The following is a 21,377-nucleotide window of genomic DNA, read 5'->3' as shown; positions in this document are numbered from 1 at the left end:
TCCTTTAAAGTTACATGTGATTTTCTAAAATAAATTTTAATTTTTTTACGCATTATGAAAATAAAATATATAAGTTTAACTAAATTATATAAAATTATATTTTTTATGAAATTATTTTTCAAATAATTATAAAAATATAAAAGTTTTTAAAATTTAATTATTATTCAAATACTTTTATTACATTATAAATAAATATTATATATATATATATATATATATATATATATATATATATATATATATATATATATATGTGTGTGTGTGTGTGTGTGAGAGTATTTTACATAATAATATTATTCATATATTTTACTATGTAATAAGTTAAAGATTACTATAATTATCAATAAAATAGGGTAAAGGATATGATGATAACACTGTCATATTCTTTTGGCGCAACAAATAAAAAATTACAACATGATAAGATTGTCATATCCTATCTAATCATATCTTAACTATCAAATAAACCCTTAATCACTCTTATAAATATATGTTCAGTTTTTTAGTTAAATCAGATCCTAAGAAGGTGTCTGGATTAAGAAAAGTAGGAAAACAAATATATGAGTAGAAATATGAATGACTAATGGGTTCTATAACTTTAAATTTCTTTTATCTCTCATTTCCCCTCAACTAAATACATTAACTTCTTTTTTTATTTCCAACCATTTTCTCTCATCTCCACTGTATTTCCCCTTTACCAAGCAAAGGGTAAGTTATAATAATCAGTAGGAATGTTAATAAACGAAATCAATCCAATAAATATGATAAAAATGAATAAAAAATAAAGATTGAATAAATTGAATATAAAAAATATTTTTTCATAAGTTAAATTAGATTTAGAAATTAATTTTAAACCTACGGCAAACCAAAATGTGTGTGTATATAAATATATCAGCATATAATTCATATATAAAAATACATCTATGAAATTATAATATTAAATTTTTTTTCTATGGTTTACATATTATAATTTTCATGTAATTATAAGTTCATTAATTTAAAATTTATTCTTGTGTCTCATATTTTTCATTCTATATTAATATACTTTTTATTAAAAACGCATAAAAAGTAAAGTAAGTTTGTTGTATAAATATGAAACTTCAATGCATTATAGAAGTTATAATTTTATAAATTTTTGTTTGCATTTTATTTAGAACACTTGTTTTAAATTCTAAAACACATTGAAAAATGTGTAATAATTATACTTTTTTTAAAAAAAATACTTTTTTCTGTATACTAAATATAATAGCTTCTATAAGCATTCTAAAATAGACCATTAATTCAACATAATTTCAAAATAAAAATATTTAATTTAAAAAAAATAAAACATTTTTGTTTTCTTAAAGCTACATACATTTTCAAAAACTAATTTTAGATTTTGAAATTATAAATAAATTTCTGTAAAATCAACACAGCTTATGCCTTGTCATATGCAAAATTACTCCATATGGCTAACACTAATGAAATAGGATCACAAAATCGAAGATAATGACAAAAACATCTCCTAATTATTTATATTTTTTTTAAAACACTTACTTTGAAAATAATTTATAAAACTTAATGTATTTTAAATGAGATACTAATTAGTGAGTAATATATTGTTTTAAACATAATTGTTTAAACCAAAAAAAAAAAGGAAATCAAACAAGCAAGGGTTTGTTTAAGCAAAAAACAAAAGGAATGATTGTGGATGACAAAATAGATGTTTTTCTTTCAAATTAGAAAGAAAAAAGTTAATAAAAGCATAAAAATTCCTCCCTCGTTTATATATTACATCTCATTGCTTATTTAAGATATTTATGTAATTTAATGTACATATTTTTTTTTTTTTAAATTCCCAGCTACTCTTATACATAAGATAAATCTCCTCAATTATTTCTCAATCTACCTTCAAGGACAAAAGCAGAAAAATAATACTCCGGTTCTATTTATAAGAAACAAGAAATAACTTAGTTTCTTATAAATAGTTGCAGAGCTAGAAATAAATAAGTGTTGTTATAGGGAAGAATGTTGTTATAATTATAATAATAATTGAGGTCAAGAAAAGAACACAGTCAAACACAGAATCGATGGTGACAAAACATAAAATAATACGTTGCTTTGGAAAGTTGTCTTCTTTGTCCAACAACTCTATATACGTAATCGATGCTAGAAAAAAGTTATCTTCGAGGGTAAACAATGAATAATTTTCTACACCTTTGGAATGAGTTTGTGAAATAATTCTTTTTACAATTTTTAATTTAAAGACATAAATACTATGAAAGTTATCATTCTTTTGCCAAAAAAATGGAAGTTATCATTCTATTTGTTTTCTATTTTACATTGGAAAGTTGTTTTTCCTCTTGTCCAACAACTTAAGAAACCAAAAAAAAAAAAAAATCATTGGCTAAAAATAGTTATCTTGGATGGTAAACAGTGAATAATTATACACCTTCATAATCAGATTCAACAAAAAAAAAAATACACCTTCATAATCACTTGGTGAAACAAATACAATTTTTAATATTAAAATTTAAAATATTACAAATGTTTTCATTATATTTATTTTCTATTTAAAATTTTTATTGCATAAATAAATTTATGTAAAGGAAAAATATTATAAAAAATTGTTGAATTTATGTTTATAATTAGTATAAAATATTTTATATAATTCTTTTATTTATTTTAAGTCGCTCTTTTACGCATCCAAATAAGAGAAGAGAAACTAAAATTTTGTATTTGTCTCATGGATTAATTCGAGATGGGATAAAAAGAGGAACTAAGGTGTATAACTTATTTTAAAAATTACTTTAGGTTAGCTTTCTTTTTTATAAAGTTCTTAAATTTTTTGAGAACTTTTCTCCCAATGTATTTAGTTTACCTTCTCCTTTTAAGGAGACGAAAAGTTAGAAGAAGAAAAAAGACCAAACACTACCTTATATGAAAAAGATAGACACTGTAAGAACTTTATCTCCTATAATAGGTCCTCCAAGATCATCTAAAATTACTCACATCCCAATATTGCTTTCAAGCACCCAGTCTTAGACAAATAAAAAATAAAATTACAATAGAAAAGTATTTTACATTGTTATTAAAATATTTTTTTTATTTAAATAGCACACTCCTCTCTGTTCTTATTTGTAAAAACATTCCTCTCAGGTCAAGCTATAAATAAGAGAAAACTCATAAATGAACTAACATTCTTCCAGATTTATTATTGTTCCTTCCAAGCCATACCATCCTACAGCAGAATTAAGTATTTCAAAGGAGAACATTCCCCCCAAAAAATCTTTGAAGATACAAATTTTATCATGTAATATCACTGCAGTTGTATCAAATAATCCAATCAAAAATCATCAAAAGCAAAAACAAAGGTCAATTATCTTCTGATGTAACTGCAGACAGGGCTAGTTGACAAGAGAAAGGGGAACTAAGAATGAATAAGGACTCTACTTGATGTATTGGCTTAGCCACTGGAAGCCTTCACCATACCCCATCTTGCGCACAATGCTGCACATGAACACTTCAAGGGGTCGAAGGTTGGAGTCTGTGAGGTTCATCTTTCCCTTGCCTGTGGTGAAATTGGTCAGGCCTAGATGATATCGCAGCTCGTCTTCTGAAGCTGCGTAAGGGATGTCAATCTTGTTGCCTAGCACAAGAAAAGGAACATTTGCCAAGGATTCATCTGAAAGCAAGGCATCGAGCTCCTTCTTAGATTCTGCGAACCTCTCTTTGTCAAAGGCGTCAACCAGGTACACAACAGCATCCACCTGAAAGACAACATAGGTGAGAATTCTAAAGCATCCAACAAAAATAAGACTTGTCAACGGAGTCATTGTAGTTTAAGGCAATGAAAAGTGAAAAACTCATTGCTGCTAAATAAACCACCAACCTTTAAGAAGTTATAGTGGAAAGGTTAGTCGAACATATAGAGGAATTGGTGAATAGAAAGGTGATGCATCCATATAACAAGCAACAAAGACCAATCTAAGTTAACTTCAAAATTTAGTTTCAAGATACATCTCCTCCCACAAGCTGAAAGAATGCATCAATTTATAATTGTGTCTTGAGTCTTAACTATCTTCTAATGCTTAAAAAGAATGATTCAGTTCATTAGAAACTCTAATATTTATCCTAGTACACAGATCAAGGCATCTGCTATTTGTTCCTTCCCTCTTCTTTATGTTCTCTCTTTCACATTCACATGGGAAAAACAAAATATGTTTGGAAATCAACTAGTAAACACCTCCAGAAAGATTTAAAGAGGTGCTATCAGCGAAACTTCCACAGTCAATATTTGCCTCCCATGAATCAGATAAATACAAAGAACTTCATCTGGGATTATGAAGGCATCACTTGCAGATTGGCGAGCACTTACGAAAAATCAAGCTAATAGTTGAGTTATGTTAGATTATTAACCAGAAGAGTGAATCAGTAAAAAGTAACACAACCAGAACCCAAATATAAATGTTGAGAATAGTCAAAGATTTACAGAAGCAAAAGCAGCAATAATACATCAACAAAAATCACAGCAACAAACACCTCATTAGAAAATCTGGCACTCCATGGTGAACAAGCCAGTATGGAAGTAAAGGTGCTAGGTCTATAGGGTCAGTGACTAACCAATATATTAGAAGCATTATTTTAAAAACATCATTCCAATTAAATAAAATACAACAAAGTTAGGCTCCTAATAGAACTACAAATACAACAACCAAGTTATGAAAATGTTGGCTGCATCACAACCTTGTCAAAAGCAATTGAGCCAACAACAATGGAACATTACAAAACCCAAAAAACCTATCACCAACGGGGAGTACCTAAAATGAAACAAACCCCACTTTCAGAAACTCCAAAATCACACAAACCATTCCGCATAACCAATGAAGAAACATCAAAATTCAATAAGCAGCAGCAGCATAAAGATCAAAGAGGTGGAAGCAAAATAACAACAAACCTTGGCATAATAGTCTTTCCAGACCCTGCGAGCAACTTGATGGCCCCCCAAATCGAAAGCCTTAAACTTGATCTTCCCAATGCTCAATTCCTCCGAAGTGGGGTGCTGGGTCGGCTGGTGCTGAACTAATCTCTGCAACCAAATTTCAAAAATTCAATTTTTTTTTTCTTATTTTTTTTTTCAAAAATTGGAAGAAGAAAAATGAGAAGGGTAAGAGAGGAGAGGGAGGAAGGTAACCTCGTCTTTGAGCATGTGAAGGAGGGTGGTTTTGCCGGCATTATCGAGACCAAGGAAGAGAATTTTGGCTTCTTTCTGCCAGAGACCGAGGGAAGCGAGAATGCCATAGAACCAGTCAAAGAGGAACATGTTGTCTCGTGTTGTGTTGAGGGAGAAATAGAAAGTCGCAGATCGGAGGAATGAATTAGAATTATGAATGAGAATTGAGAAAGAGAAGAGAAGGAAGCAGATCCCAGATAGAGAGAGATCCTAGATCACGTGTCTGCGCATGTGGTGGGAATGCGCTAATGTTATGCAGCTCTGTTTTTGTTTTTTTTCTTTTTTTTCTTTTATTGTTTTTAACCCTTTCTTTTCAATCGTTTTCAAACAGGGAACCAAGGTGGGTAGGTGGTGGCTGGCCATGTGTGTTGTGACTTGGTGGCCAGTACTTGTGATTTTGATTTAAGGGTTTTATTTATGATCTACCAAAAACTGAGGCTTATTTATGCTTTTTTGTGATTTAATTTTTGTCATTGGACACAAATTGTAATTTCATATAAGGAGTTTAGGAATGGTGTAACCTCTTTTTGATTGGTATATATATATATAGGAATGGTGTAATATAAGATGAAGATGATATCTTGGAAACGGATGGGTGAGTCCAGTCCATTAGGCCCATTTCAACTTAACACACTTTATAAATAAGTCAATTTAACCCATTTATTTAATGTTGATTCATAAAAATGTTTATCCGACCCATGAGGAGTTGGTGGGTTAAACAAGCTCACCGGTTCACATGAAATTAAAAAAAAATAAATATATATATATATATATATATATAATATACATAAGAAAATATATTCAATAGAAAATCAATTTTTTAAAAAAATGAATATTTAACAAAACTTTAAAAAATCAAAGATAGCCTTGTTTCTAAATTTCATGAGTTAAATTAAATCAAACTAAAATTAAATCCTCCTTTGTTCACAATCACACCTACAATAAGACATATCAATAAGCTAGAAAATATCTTAGCATGGGATGCAAGTTAAATATCCATAGTAATCATATAATTATACATTTATATTAACAAAAATTTAGAAAAATGACAAAAGAATTTTGTTTTTATTATTTTATTTTTCTATATTTTTTTAGATGGGTTAGGTGGACCAACTTAATCCACCATGGGTTCAGCCTGGGTGGCCCAAATCGTAGGTAGATTGGGTCCATTTTTTAAAATGACTGCAAAATGTATAAAAAAATAAAAAATAGTCTTGTCTAACCCAAATTCATGATGGGTCCAGTTGACCCACGAATTTCGATTCATTTTAAAGACTTCTAATATCTTGTTAGCTTTTCTAAAAAAAATGATACCAAGTATTTCTTATATTTTATAAGTGTTTTAACTTTAAGTAAGATTTATAAATAAAATTAATTAGATAAAATAATAAATGTTTTGATACTTAATCATTGATATTTTATTTTATTGAATGTTAATTTAATTAATAAATATTTTAGTTAATTTGAGAATTTTTAAATAATTTAAATATACTTAGAAAATTGTAATTAAATATATGAACTTAAAAAATATTTGTACTTAGGTACTTCCATATATTTTACACTTGAGTAAATTACACATGTTTGCTTTCTATTTTTAAAACCTACACAAACCCCTAAATATCGTTTAAATATTTGCCAATAGCAAGTTATGTATTGATAATTTTGATTAAAAAAACTAAAATATATTTTTCATCTTCATAAATATGAAAATGTTTGGAATCCGCCACTATAAAAAATTATCTATTTTTCATACTTGTAAAACTTAAATATGTTACTTTTTGTTGAGAGTTAAATTTGGATAGATTTGAACCTACATGCATGTTGTTGTACAAAGTGTTAGGTCTTTCAACTATTTTACATCTTTTTAACCTTTTTAAAAATCAAAATTTTCAATGAACATAATTTGTTATTATCAAATGTTTAAACGACATTTAGGGGTTTTGTGTAGGTTAAAAATAAAAGGAACACGTGTGTGATTTTCTTAAACCTCAAGGGGGGACATATGTATGATTTTCAAAAGAAATACATGTATAGTTTCCTTTAATTTCGGGAGGGTATAATTTGTTCTTTACACTTTGTTTTAAAAGATTCAGCAAATATTTAAATGTGCATAGTTATCTTAGTCAGACTGTCTTCAACAAAAGATACTTATTGTCGAGACAAAAAAAAAAAGATGAAAAGAAAATAATAGTCAAAATTGACTTTTCCCAAATGTTGCATCAACTAAAGTTTGTTATTCATACTCAAGTCCTTCAACCTATTTTGCTCATAAACATTCAAGGTATTGTCATCCTCATATTCAATTTTTATTAAATTTTTCTTTATCAAATCAACCCTTGAGTGAGATGAAATCTTTACGTTATTCGTCATAATCTTATCTTTAAGAGAAATTCTTTAGGTTTGATTGCTATCACCCCACTAGAAGGTTTGTTATGTGAGCTCAAGCCACCCAAGGTACTTGTAGATAAAATGAATCTCTATTTATTCTCCATTTCAACAAATACACTTAAATTTTTATGCTTTAGCTTATGAATTAGTTCATTTTATAATCACTAATATCAACCATTTCATTATATTCCAATAGTGATTAAATGAACCATTAGTTGTATGACCACGTTTATCCAATTTTGAAAGTATAAGACTGATCAAAATCTTTCATCTTTCATGTATAAAATCGTAGGAACTTTTCTTTTTTAGGATCAACGATTACATAAATCATATTTTTTAAAAAGTTAATAATTATGTTTGGACCATTTTCTGGGCCGTTGGTTTATGGGCCTAGTTACATGTAGTGCAGAAACGCCGAAAAGGCTTCGTCTCAATCAAAGGTAGTATATTTAACGCTACCTCCCAAAAAACCCTAGCCGGCCGAACTGCACCTTCACCTTCCCTTCGGTTCGTATCTTCAATTTCTGTAACAAATTCTTCTAATTTTGCGCTTTGTTCTATTCTTTCCCTTCTCATCGTCCTTTCATTTTGCTCTATTTTATTGCAGAGATGGCAAAGTCTAAGAATCACACAGCGCACAATCAGTCCTACAAGGCCCACAAAAACGGCATCAAGAAACCCAAGAGGCATCGCCACACTTCCACCAAAGGGGTATTCTTTTTTATGTTTATTTATTTTCGGGTAATTTAATTGTGCTTTTTTTTAAAGAACTTTTTTATGAGTTTTTGTTATTGGCAATTGGTGTAGATGGATCCCAAGTTTCTGAGGAATCAGAGGTACGCGAGGAAGCACAACAAGAAGAGCGGCGAAATTGCCACTGAGGAAGAGTGAAGTGGCACTTTCTAACGGAACCATTAGGGTTTTTTTTTAAGCTCGGTTTTTTTTTGTTTTATTTTGTTTTTAATGGTTGACTTTGTTTGAAATCAACGTTCAGTAGTATAATTAAATTTGTTTTCAGAGAATGCAGTGCTCTTATAGCAATTATTTTCCTGGTTTCTGCTGAAGACCCTTGAATTATTTATTTATCAGTGAAATGAATGTTAAGGTGTTTTGTGTTTCTTAGTCATTGCAAATTGCCTATGGCTATGCTCATGTGAGAGTTGAATGTTTGACTTAGCTGTTTTTTAATGCTGCAAAGAAAGGGGAGTTAGCTTTTGCTCTTAATGTTTTGCTTAGCACTACATCATCATGCTTTTGGATCTAGTTTTAATTGGGAAGAAATTGGATCTTCCTATCTTAACATGTATCTAAAAAAATTGAACAGGCCTAGGTGATGCGCCTGACTGATTTTAGTGTGTTTGGAAACTTTTTTGGTCCATGTTGATTTGGATGTTTTACACTTCCAATGCTTACACATAGAAACAAGGTGAATGTTGGATTGATGTTGAACAATATATATCCATACACACTTAGTCTTTCATAAATATTTGGGGGTGGGGGGTCAGGCTTGAGAAGAGAGAAGTGTGTTTGCAATTTGTGCTGGCAGAAGTAATTGTATATATTCTTATGTTTACCTAAGAATGAGATTGAATTGGCAGTTATGATCTTTGAATGAACGTATTTAGGGTTACTTTGACAATCTCCCTCCCCTGCTCAAACTTACAGTTTAGAGGATATAATGTGAATCAGATCCCTTTCCTAGCAACTGATAAAAAACAAGGGTTTTGCTAACCGGTGCCCTTAAGGCATTGGTTAAGGAACTAGAACTAAAAAGGAAAAGTATTCAGAGTGGAAATCATAGGAGAGTGCAAAAATGATTATGGGCAAATGCAATCTTCTACCTCCCAATAAAAACATTTTTACTTTGAAGTTCCTTAACCAAGATACTGGTTAGCATTTACCACAAAAACAAAGCCCTTTCATAGCGTAATATAGGTAGGTTGGTCAAACAAAGGCTAGTGTGAACTACTAGTGTAAATGATTTGTTGTGGACACATTTATAGACCCTCGAATTCATCTCACCCACAGCCATATGGTGCACTTTCCCACTACATTTTTTCTTCTTTGTTCACCCGCTTCCTCTTTTTTTTTGTTTTTTTGTCATGCCCCAGAAAAAGAAAAAAAACTTGCTGCTGCTCACTGTTGTTGAGGTGATTTCCAGCTGCGTTGACCCTCCCTCCCAGCATTTTTTATTTAATCAATTTTATATTTTGAGTTTGGGTTCTTCTATTGCTGATTTTGTTATTCTTCTTAAAATTTTATAATGACACCAAGGGCTGTGATGACGGAGAACATTTCTCGATTCTGATAAGGACCAAAGCAAGTTGTTTGCTGTGATGACAATGTTTGTGCGTGTCTGAGCCCACCATCTCTTTTCAACTTAGCTCTTGAAATTATTTTATGATATGCATTGAGCTGATTGATACAATGCATCCCTTCTACTAGGAGAAGACAATTGAAAAACAAATTTAAAAACATTGACAAATCTAGTACTATCTATTTAAAAGAAATATGTTTAGTTGCAGTTTTAAGATTGTTATGCCAACATTTTAGAGTATCTTCAATGGTGCTCATATAAGTAACTCAATTTATGCCACCTCAATTTTAGGCCATTCAATTAATTTTCTATCCAATGGGTATTTGTATCAATAAGTTCCTTAATTCACAAATATTCTATTTCTCTCTCCTATATTTAATACAATGGTTAGTAATTCAAACAATAGTTATTTATATAAGCAATTCAAAACCAATGTGACACATCAAAATATTTTTTTTAAGCAATCTATTAGGCACCTTACATTGTAGATGCTCATAATGAACTGGACAATTTATGAGATTTATTTTCTTAATCCTACTCTTCGGCAAATTAATGACGTCATATCAGAACAATCAACTTCAAATTCAAGATCAATTTATGTGGGAAAGAAAGGTGCGATGCTTGTTGGTAAATGGTTGAATGAATAAGTGGTTAATTTTAAACTGCTGAAACTGGACCCAGAATGACATGTATATTTGGAACTTTATTTTCACCAAAGTTAGCATTTAGGAATCGATTTAGAGATTCTACATTTCTTGATTAAATGAACAGATTTTTAATCATTACTGAGTATATGATTTCTTAATCTCAACGAAGTCACTCATTGGAGGAACCATACCATGGTCGGGTAGACATGGTCCCTGTAGACCGATCTGGAGGCTCATGATGATGATCATCGATCGGTCTGCTGTTGGTGTAGATGATGAAGTGGGATAGACATGTCCCTATAGACTGATCTAGAGGCTCATGACGATGATTGGTTTGCTGTTGGTATAGACGTTGAAGTTGGACTTAGATTTGTTGAAGATTAAAATGTTGCGACTACACTCCGTTGTTTGAGAAGGAAAAAGGGAAGCAAGAAGAAAAAAGGGAGGCTCGTCATCACAATCACCATTGTTGGAAATAAACTTCTGTAACGGCGAGTGATGGCGTTTGTGGTGGCGGGTTAGAAAAAGGGTTGCCGTCACTGGTTGGAGAAAGGAGGAGGGAGAGGGAGAAATAAGAAAAAAATATAATGGAGAGGGTGCATCATATGACTGTATGGATAAGATGAATTTGACGGATTAGAAAGGTGGTCCATAAGTGGTTCATGTTAGCCTTTGTCAGGTAGGTCGTGTAGCACAATTAGTAACGTCTTAGTTCTTATTACTTGATTAAACTAAAGTCGTGACCTCTAAATTAGACAGGGCAAAGTTAATCGTGCTTGATATGGGAAGATTTTTGTATAAAGGATAAGAAACTCTATTGTTGTACATTGTTAAAGTAGTGATTGTAGTGAACTATCCCAAGCATCATAAAGCAACTATAGTAGAATGATTGTGTAGGGATTTAGGACTGTGGGGCATTCTACTAGTGGCCTGAGCAGCAACTATTATAAAATGGTTGATGATGGAATTTTACAAGTTGACTTCTAACCTTGTCGTTTGAGCAATCAATATGAAAAATATGGATTATTAAAGATGAAACTATAATCTATTTATAGGGATATGCTTTAGATTTTTAATTTTTAATATGATTTAATTTGAGTTGGCATTAAAAATTGTATTTGGAATGGCATTTTGAAAGTTTGTCTAAGAAAATTGTATTGGGACAGTGAAATTAAATCACATAAAATATAAATGTGAAAAATAAAAATTGCCAAACTAATTTATTTGCTAGAATAGATAATTTATTTGCAAGTCGAAGAGGCTAGAAGATTTTGATTTTTGGTGAAAGATATTATCACAATTTACAAGGGATCATATCTGTAAATTGTTGGCCCATAACCCACATTCTGAACCACTAGGATCGGTCTAAAGGTGGAGAGTTTGAGATAATATACATAAATTTATAGTTTTATAGTTAGCATATGAAGAACACATTTATAAATTAACACATGAACATATCGGGAACCATATTTTAGATCTCGTGGTCCTTGAGCTTCTTCTTGCCATACAATGATTGGAAAGATCGATGCAAATAACTGCGTTATTGTGTCAACAGGGTTATTTCATGAGAAACCTTACACGAGAAAAATTGACAGTTCATGTACAGGTTCAATCAAAACCGAAACACTAAGAAATTGACTACAGTCTCACAGGCCTTCGAACAAGAAGCATCTAGACCACAACTTGGAGGAAACGAGTTTCTAAAGTGCAAAAATAACGAATATGATATTTGCTGGACACTAACTATATGCCAAGAAAATAATATATCGATACTCATCCCATTCTGATACCATTGGCGAGACTCCTTCAACAGTTCCCTTCTTTTGTAGGATACTGAATGTGTTGAAGTATTCCGCCAGAAGATGTGAAATGCATTGAAACTCCATTGTACAGGAAACTCTCTTGTAAAGCAGATACTTAAGGAAGATTAAACTGCAACAGCTTCCTTTATTGGCTCAGAAGCTTCTGCTTTAACCTGCTTTAGCAATTGAAGAGGGGAGCACGTGTTAAAGCACCGACAGCCATAACTAATTATTTGTGTGTTAGTTTGTGCAAGACTGGAAGTAAATAATGGATAGCTCACCTTTGCTGACTTAAATAGCTCATCAAGCACCTCAGACAAAGTTGGATGAGCATGTACTGCAAATTTTATATCCTGCATTGTAGCACAACAATGTTGGGAGTTACCATATAGACGGATAAAAAGTTTCTTGTTGCTATCGACAAAAATAAACCAAATGCAGCACATGCAACCATTACGAACTAAATCCCAGTCTCTCACATGTGACAGCTATGGTAGGAAAATTTACCTGAATACGTGTTCCTAATGCTATTGCATTGGATGCCTCGTGGATGAGATCAGCAGCATGCAACCCAAATATATGAACTCCCAGTATCTCTCCAGTGTCAGGCCTGTATATCAACTGCATGAAAACAGCTTAAAAGTAGTTAGTAAACAATAAAGCAAGTAAAGAACAGCAATGCAACTAGAGAAAAAGGTAAGAGTTAAATACGGTCAAGAAGTAAACCAGGACTGCCTGCTCTAAACCAAATATTATTGATATCACCAAAGTAATGATTCCTTAGTAGATAACTCATCGTCAGCATCTAACTACTAGATCCAATTTCATTAGATTATTTTTGGGTCACCTAGAGACCCCTATTGGGATCTAAGAGGAGAAGGTATGCAGAGGGATCGAATCTGTCACTCCCAGTAGCAGCGCTTTAAATACCAAGTGAGCTAAGGCTCATTGTTTATTTTGATTTTGGAGAGTCCATAATCATGTTTGGGTAGTTTGACCAAATCAATTCTTACATTTTTCAAGGTTGTAAAATGGTTACAAGATCAAGACTATAAAATCAATTTAGCAAGGGGGATCCAGTAAATTTCCAAAAAAAAATCCCTATAATAATCACACTTCAAAACCATTGCACTTTACAACGCCTAAACAAATTTAAAAGCCAAATGTTTTAAAACCATTTCCTTTACAATCTAAAAACCCAAACAAACACTTTATAAGCTTTTGTAGAATAATAGTATCAAGGGAAAGATACAGAAATATAACCTTGGCAAGACCCTCCCCTTCGTTTTCAGCTAAGGCCTTTGTGTTAGCTTTAAAACTTGTTTTGGCAACACTTACTTCAAAACCCTCCTTTTCAGCTTTCTCCCTTGCTTGAGGCTGCATATAATATGTTTTATCATAATACATGAGTTCATACGAGTGAAGGACAACAAGCAGTAATTTTATTATATAAATAATATAAGGGGAAAGGGGGTGACAGATCAGAAGAACAGAGGAGGGGACACTTAGCCATCTGTACAGAAGAATGAAACAAGCAGCAGGTGGAGGATGAAACATAAACAAAAAAAAAAAATATATGATATACCTCTGTCAATCCAACCATGCTGATTTCAGGATGAGTGAAACAAGCAGCTGGTATGCTTAAATGATTGAGCACGTGATCTCTTCCGGTCACTTGTTCAACCACTATCCAACAATCTTTTCATTAAGTAAATGGAAGCAAATGACTCAAAAATTAGTAGCAAAATTACATTACCTGCTTCTTACCTGAAATTCCTTGTGCGCTGGCAGCATGAGCAAGCATCATCTTGCCATTTGCATCACCAATACAATACAAATGAGGAACCTATCATTCCATACTCTAAATCAGCAACAATGTGTCAGACAGAGAAAAAAATAATGTGTTCATGAAACATTTGAAACAAACCAGGTTTCCATTTGCATCAAGTACTCTCATGCGCTCATCGACAGGAACAAAACCACGCTGCGTTACAACATCAATCTGCAGGAACATGTAAAGAAAAATATCCAATCACTTCGTTTGAGGAAAACATTTTATCCTAAAGACACTTCAGTTAGAAAGGCATACATTCTCCAATCCAAGACCTTGTGTGAATGGAGCCCTTCCTGTTGCTATTAGTGCAGCATCCACCTATAGCATAACAGAAGCAGCAGCTTGTAAAAATTCAGTAATTAAAAATGCAGATAAAGGCATGTGTGTGTGTGTACATACATATATACATAAATGGATGGACAGATAAGTAGATGGATGAATAGATAGATTATACATATGAAAAATGTGATCTATAATTGACATTTTCCAGATAGTTGTGATGGTACTGCACATGTAAATCCTATCCATAACGCTACAAATGTTCGATGATCTCAGCTTGTACTACTAAATTCAATGGATATACAGAAGAAACTAGCTCCTAAAGATAAGCACAGTGAAATGTAAATTTAGAAAAGCTGGAAGGTGAAATCCTTCAACATTAACCACTTCTGCCCTAGTTATGCATCAGTCATAGAATAGTCTGCCTAAGCACAGCTATATGCATTTGTACTGTTGTATAGTTCTCTATATGCCAAATTGAAGGGGAGTATATTAACTACTTGGATTTTGAAAATGTGATCTGAGTTCATTACAAGGTCTCTAGTACCATGAGAGCATGCTGTATTAAGATTGTCCTACTATGCGTATGACAAAAGGTAACTACTAAATGGTCAGACTAATTCTCTATGAGTTTGCTCCCAGGTTGCATGTTCTCTAATCAGCCTTTACCAATTAGTATTTCTGTGGGAGAATTTTAAACAGTTATAACAAAGTGATAAATTGAAATCTTCAGGAAAAAAATTAAGGCACCTCTAAAGTGTCCTTCTGTTCCTTGGTCTTTGCATCAATGAGCTCAATTGTGACAGGTTTTCCGTCTCTTGCAGGAGTGATCTATATAGAAAACATGATGACTGAAAATTCAAAGTAGCTACCCAACAAAAATTTATATAAGAAATCACCAGATGTAATTACCTTGGATGCAAAAACTCCAGTATGATAGTCAATATTCCGGGGATTTATGAGAACCCTCTGAGCCAACTTGCTAATTTCAGGATCAAATCCAGGCATGAGCTGGTCTAAAGCTTCAATAAAAGTAACCTGCAGAGTACCATTATTACCAACTATATCTCTTCTGCACAAATTAGGTTTCTAACTTTTCAAACAATGAGATAATATAAAAAACTTTCAAACGTCATAAAAGAAAAATTGGAAAACTATTGTCAGTTCTTCTCATGAACAAAATACAATTGAGAAAGGATAAAAAAAAATATATCAGAAGAGAAGTACTACCTCACTTCCAAGGGCCGTATATACATCACTGAATTCAAGGCCAATATAACCACTTCCTACAATTGCTATCCAATCAGGAACAGTCTCCAGTTTGAGTGCATGGTCACTGGTAATCACAGTCTTTCCTGAATGCATTTACTTGGTGAGCTTTCATTAATGATACCAAGAAGAAGAAATAACAAAACAGAAAAACAAGAGGGACAGTATCAGTGAACAAAGATCCCCAATCCCCTTACAGACATTTTACTATAGTCTAACATCCAATATACTAATGAACTGTGAATCAAAACATCTCTCTAATGCTAAATTGATCACTTCTTTTTTTCATTGCATGCTATTTTTATAATTGATACCATTCTACTTTTGAAGCCACTAGGGGCTTCACAAGATGGTTATCATATACGGTATTGCATATCCCAGTTCCTAGCAGCAGGATGACATGCCTATAACTTAAGTCTTTTCAATGAGTAAAACTACAGGTGTTAACATAAAATAATAATGTCATGAATTGAAAAGATAAAACTTGAAGTGTATGACGTACCATCAACCTCAATGCCCTTTGGAACAAAAGGAACTGAACCAGTGGCAATGATGATGTCTTTGGCAGTCACCACATTGTTGGAAGAGACAACTTTCACTTTTTGAGGACCCTGCACGGATTCGCACGCAAGGCAGTGAACAAAAAATGTCAAAACCGAAATTTGATCTTTCTGGTCCCAATCCAAGCCTTGGCTGATAAACAAACAATTCAATTTCCGAAGGCAATAACCTGTCACTTACTAAAATAGTTCCAAAACCAGTGAGAATGTCCACTCCAAGTGCTTTTAAGGAGTTGGTCAAGTTGCCACGAATTTTCGAAGCAAGATTATTAGCATGGTCAGCAACTGCTTGTCTGTCATACTCAGCAGCAGAAACCTAAGACAACACAAACCAACTAATCATAAGCACAACGAATCTCTCTTTCATGAAGCGCACTATATTCTAAAGTTCTAAACCCAATTTGCATTCTCACACAACACTTTTACCTGCAAACCCAGCGACTTCAAGTGATGATCATTCCGCAGCTCTCGCATTCGACCACTCACAGCCAAAAGAGCCTTAGAAGGAACACATCCTCTGTTCACACATGTCCCTCCAACCACGTCTCCCTCAACAATGGCCGTTTTCAAACCCTGCAAACCACTTCCTCGTTTCAAAATTTCTCCGAAGAATATAAAACTTCAGCAATACGCAATTTCTTCATTAGTTAAAGGCAAAAATATGTTTTTGTCCTTCATCTTATGTTATTGTTTCAGCTTTGTCCTCCGAGTTTTAAAGTATCATTGTTACACCAAATTAGTCCTCCCCTAAGTTGTTTGCTGTTAATCTTGGTTGACACGTCAAATGCTCATTTGATGCGACATTTCTCACAGTTTGTCACATGTCACCAAGTTGACCAACTTAACAAAGAACCAAATTAAAACTTTTTAATGTTTGGGACCAAATTGAAATCAAGACCGAAGCCAAAATATAAGACGAGTGAAAAAAAAGTGTAATTTAGCCTTAAATAAAGTAACTTTCCTAATTCATTACAAAATTCAGCTGAACTTTCCAACTCGACAGGGTGAGAGAGTTAACAAGAGTTTCGGTGATCAAAACTTCGGAAGCTAACGTGTTCAGAGTACCTTCTCGACGGCGTGGAGCGCGGCGCCGTGGCCGCCAACGCCGGCGCCGATGATGAGCAAGTCGTAGTCGAACGACTTGGGAGAGGTACCGTTGGCGGAAAGCGCGGCGGATACCGCGGCGGAATGCGGGAGGCGGCGTCGGCGGAGGCGGAAGTGGTGGTTGAGGGGAGTGGAAGTGAATGCCTGTCGCCGGAGGCCGCAGAAACGGAGATTCGAAGGCGCGAGAGTGCGACCGGAGAGGGGAAAAGAGTGGCGTGGTCCCGAAATGGTGGGAGCGTAGGAAGAAGAGAGTGAAATGGAAGATTGCATTTTGAAGGAACAGAAAGATCTGCGAAAATGAGTTATGTTGATTATTGTGTTTGGTTTGGAGCAGTTTAGTTTGTTATTTGGGACAGAGGACGGAGATATCCAAGTGGAGGCGGATAAACATAAACCACCTTCTATTGTCTATTTCTATGCCCTTAGTGCAATCAATGTGTCTTACTATTAGCTTCCAACTTGTCACTGAAATATAGGAAAATATCCCAATTAGGCACATTTTCAATCAAAATTAGAGTTACACTTTCATAATATATTAATTACAAATGTGAAACTCTAACTCTCAGTGGAGAACGGCACCAAAAATACATAGAAAGTTACATCTATATTTTGTCCTATGAAAAAATGCAATCAAATTGTATTTTAAGAATAATTTGAATTTTTGGTTTTTGTGTTTTTTTCATCAATAGTTTTATTAAATATATCCAGTTTCCAAATTTTCTCATCCACATGTCAATCCTACATTATTTTGCCATGTGTTGATAAGTTGGGTGTGTGATGGTTTACTTTTTTTTTTTTTCTCTTCTTTCTTTTTCCATTACTTTCTCTGTTTCTCTTTCCCGTTGGTTTTTACTTTCTACCTTTTACTTAACCTCCAATGCAGGCTGGCCCACTCTTAGTTAGTGTAATAACTTGTGCCCTACAGAAATATGTGTTATGTTGTAGTCTAGCCCATTACTAAATTTTATCAGCTATTGTTATATTTTAAATTTATTATGAAATAAATATACTAGTGGCTCGGGAAAAAAAGGATGGGTGCAAAATCAAATAGGACGATCTGAAATTTAGTTTGATTTATTGTTGGGTTAACTTCATCTTTCTAAACATCAAATGAATCGCTTCAAACAGTTTGGTTACTGAAATAGAATTATATGGCTCAGTATACCATCAATACATCAAAATGTGAAACATTTTAGAGGAAATTAAATTTGTAATAGTATAAACCAATAGGAAAGCTTTAAATGTGTATGCATTCCATGTAAAAACCTGCAAAGAAAATAAAAAAATTAGTACATGAAAGTTAAGAAAATATTGTTAAAACTCAAAATACCATAAGCTTGACTTACTTTTTTGCCCATTCTACACTAAATTATTTAGATCTATAGAGGAAGAAACATATAGGTAGCTGGTTGATAGCAAATCCAATAAACTTATGAAAGTTGAGCATTTTAAATATAATAAGCATTAAATCAGAACAAAGAATTGGAGGTGTGCAAAAATATCTGACTTGAACCGAAACCAAAAAACCGCAAAAAAAAAAAAAGAGTGTGATTTGAGTGGGTTCAAACGCGTTAATGGGATATACAAAATCGGATTAATGAGTTTAGTTGGTGGGTTTTGCTTTGGGCACCTGCAGAATTGCTGATACACCCAACACATTTTTCTTTAAATTTCCATTATATCCCTCCCTTATAACTTTTTCTTTTGCGCTTTGTTTTCTAACGTTTCTTCAGCGAGCTTGTTATTTTTTTTCCTTCACCTTCATTTGTTGTGTCCTCTATGGTGGAGATGTATTGTTTACGGTGGTTCATGGACAAGTGGCGAAATGATCTGCATATACCAAAACTGTCACACAACCTTTTTTGGTCAGTGTATGACGATAGATGGACCCCAACGGATGTCTCCAAAAAATAAAGAAATCAACTCAAACTCTCTGAATACACGGTGGTCACCATAGAAAATCCATCACACAACATCAGATGTCAATCTATCCAAATGCTTACGATGCATTGACACTATCAATGTCTTCCTAGACTTTCAACGACAAGCACGTGGTTTCCTTTCATCATAATCTTCAGCAGCAATAGTAGAAGCAACTGAAGGAAAGTGCTTGTAGATCCAACACTACACATATTTTAAAAACAACAAAACAATCAAAACAATACTCAATATAAACTAAAGAACTAAAACTAAATTAAAAACAAAATTTTAAATTACTTGTAAAAGTGTGATATATCTTGCAAGTTGTCTAGAGCTGCTTTTTGACGCATCATTCAAATTGTCATACATATGGACCAGTGCAGCAGCTCCTTATGCATAGCTTCCACTTTGCATCAGGTCACGAAATGCGTCCAAGAATACCACATGCTCGTGTGTGTCACTCTTGTTAGTAAAGAGTGTGCAACCTAGCAGATGCAACAAATATGCTCGAGCTACCACTGTCTACCGTGTTGCATCACAATTGCTCTGATATATGTCTCGCAGTTAGGATAGACGAACATATGCCCTATGGTATTATACCATCTCAGCTCTTGCCTCTTCAGAACTCACTTCAAACAATTCAATTAAGAAGAAGACGACATTGTCCACATGAAGAGCCTCAAAGTTATGGAAGGTGCTTGCAATGGGCAGTGTAGCAACAATGTCACATCATCCAGAGTGATAGTCACCTCTTCTACCGACATATGGAAAATACTAGTCTCTTTATGTCACCTCTTTGCAAAAGCATACATAAGTCTCCGATCACCAGTGTCTAGCAAACATGCGATTAGAGGACTTAATCATGTGGCAGCCACTAAGCCTTCAATCTCAAGAGTAGTCCTGCCAAATTTCTCTACCTTCCTTCCATGGGATAAAAACTTCAACTCAAGGCATTCCTGGAAATAAAAATATAAATCATCTTAACAATAATAACAAATACTTATGAAAATATTATTAATTTCAGAATATAACTATCTTTCTGTTCAAAACTGTCACAACCACATGATTAACATAGTCCATCAAAACTGATGCATCATAAGGCCCACTTGAAAAACCATCGACATCACTAACTACATCATCAGCAGGTGCCTCTTAAGGTTGTTCATGGACCTCTTCAGCAACATGATTCATATGCTCAACATCCTCAATAACATGTGTAGCTTGTTGTTGCCTGTGTGTAGATGCTGTGGACCTTCGCTGTTGGGGGCCTTCATCGGCATCACGACTTGTGTTCTCTACCTAAAGCTCTTCCTATAACTCTGCCTAAAGCCGAATCCAAACATCTAGTTCTAACTATAATATGCACATTAAAAACATGATTAATAATTAATGGCATCGTTCAAAAGCATGATTAATTTTTTTAGACTACACATCACTAATTGATGTACACTTAAATATATGATAAAAATCCTATGACAATTTCTTAAATTTCCAATAAATTAGTACTTTTTTACACTACTAAATATTATTTATATAAATTTTTATTACTATTATTGTCAAAAAATTTATATCACTACATCAATAAAAAAAATCGTTTACATATATAGATTTTATTACTATACTAATTTGTACAATATATACTTATAAAAATTCATAATCAATCATATTTAAATATTTAACAAATAAATATTTCAAATTTCAAATATAATTTAATTTATTAAATAAAAAAGATTAATTACTTTTTTTGGAATTAATTAATTATTAAAAATAAACTTAAATAAAAAATTAAATAAATACATATTGAAAAATACAATAATTTGTTTTTATAAAATAAATTTTATAACATCCGAATTATTAAATTATATATATATATATATATATATATATATATATATATATATATATATATATATATATATATATAATCACCAACGACGCCACAGATCGACAAAGAGGGAATGAAGACTTATGGTGGAGAGGCACGAGATGACAACAACTGCGCTTGCAGTCATTGGCGGCACGATCGGCAGCGACGACGCAGAGATGAA

General features: G+C 32.9%; 3 protein-coding genes and 2 non-coding genes across 5 annotated transcripts; 2 read left to right on the top strand and 3 right to left on the bottom strand.

The window, feature by feature from the left end:
• Window positions 1-3,162: 3,162 nt before the first annotated feature.
• LOC114385738 (GTP-binding protein SAR1A-like) lies at window positions 3,163-5,474 on the bottom strand. The gene is made up of 3 exons (XM_028345790.1): window positions 5,171-5,474; window positions 4,934-5,065; window positions 3,163-3,746 (listed from the first exon to the last, which is right to left on the bottom strand). The coding sequence occupies exons 1-3, from the start codon at window positions 5,297-5,299 to the stop codon at window positions 3,426-3,428; spliced, it is 582 nt and encodes a 193-aa protein (XP_028201591.1). The 5' UTR covers window positions 5,300-5,474; the 3' UTR covers window positions 3,163-3,425.
• On the bottom strand, window positions 4,195-4,318 carry LOC114388801. Its single transcript, XR_003661594.1, has one exon. It is a non-coding gene; the product is annotated as a small nucleolar RNA snoR83 (small nucleolar RNA).
• Window positions 5,475-7,965: 2,491 nt separating the features above from the next.
• Window positions 7,966-8,723, top strand: LOC114387003 (60S ribosomal protein L29-1-like). The gene is made up of 3 exons (XM_028347096.1): window positions 7,966-8,104; window positions 8,205-8,308; window positions 8,405-8,723. Exons 2-3 carry the CDS (start codon window positions 8,207-8,209, stop codon window positions 8,486-8,488), a joined length of 186 nt encoding a protein of 61 aa, XP_028202897.1. The 5' UTR covers window positions 7,966-8,104; window positions 8,205-8,206; the 3' UTR covers window positions 8,489-8,723.
• Window positions 8,724-9,870: 1,147 nt separating this feature from the next.
• On the top strand, window positions 9,871-9,962 carry LOC114388810. Its single transcript, XR_003661603.1, has one exon. It is a non-coding gene; the product is annotated as a small nucleolar RNA snoR126 (small nucleolar RNA).
• Window positions 9,963-12,018: 2,056 nt separating this feature from the next.
• LOC114388466 (dihydrolipoyl dehydrogenase 2, chloroplastic-like) lies at window positions 12,019-17,819 on the bottom strand. Its single transcript, XM_028348966.1, has 15 exons — window positions 17,371-17,819; window positions 16,732-16,878; window positions 16,487-16,621; window positions 16,248-16,356; window positions 15,707-15,831; window positions 15,389-15,514; window positions 15,227-15,307; window positions 14,453-14,515; window positions 14,291-14,365; window positions 14,131-14,209; window positions 13,949-14,049; window positions 13,627-13,740; window positions 12,871-12,984; window positions 12,645-12,716; window positions 12,019-12,536 (listed from the first exon to the last, which is right to left on the bottom strand). The coding sequence occupies exons 1-15, from the start codon at window positions 17,677-17,679 to the stop codon at window positions 12,489-12,491; spliced, it is 1,698 nt and encodes a 565-aa protein (XP_028204767.1). The 5' UTR covers window positions 17,680-17,819; the 3' UTR covers window positions 12,019-12,488.
• Window positions 17,820-21,377: the final 3,558 nt, after the last annotated feature.

Source organism: Glycine soja, chromosome 15 (assembly GCF_004193775.1).
Source record: "Glycine soja cultivar W05 chromosome 15, ASM419377v2, whole genome shotgun sequence".
Classification (NCBI taxonomy): Eukaryota; Viridiplantae; Streptophyta; class Magnoliopsida; order Fabales; family Fabaceae; genus Glycine; species Glycine soja.
Note: the sequence above shows the minus strand (reverse complement) of the source record. Positions and strands in the feature narration are given on the sequence as shown.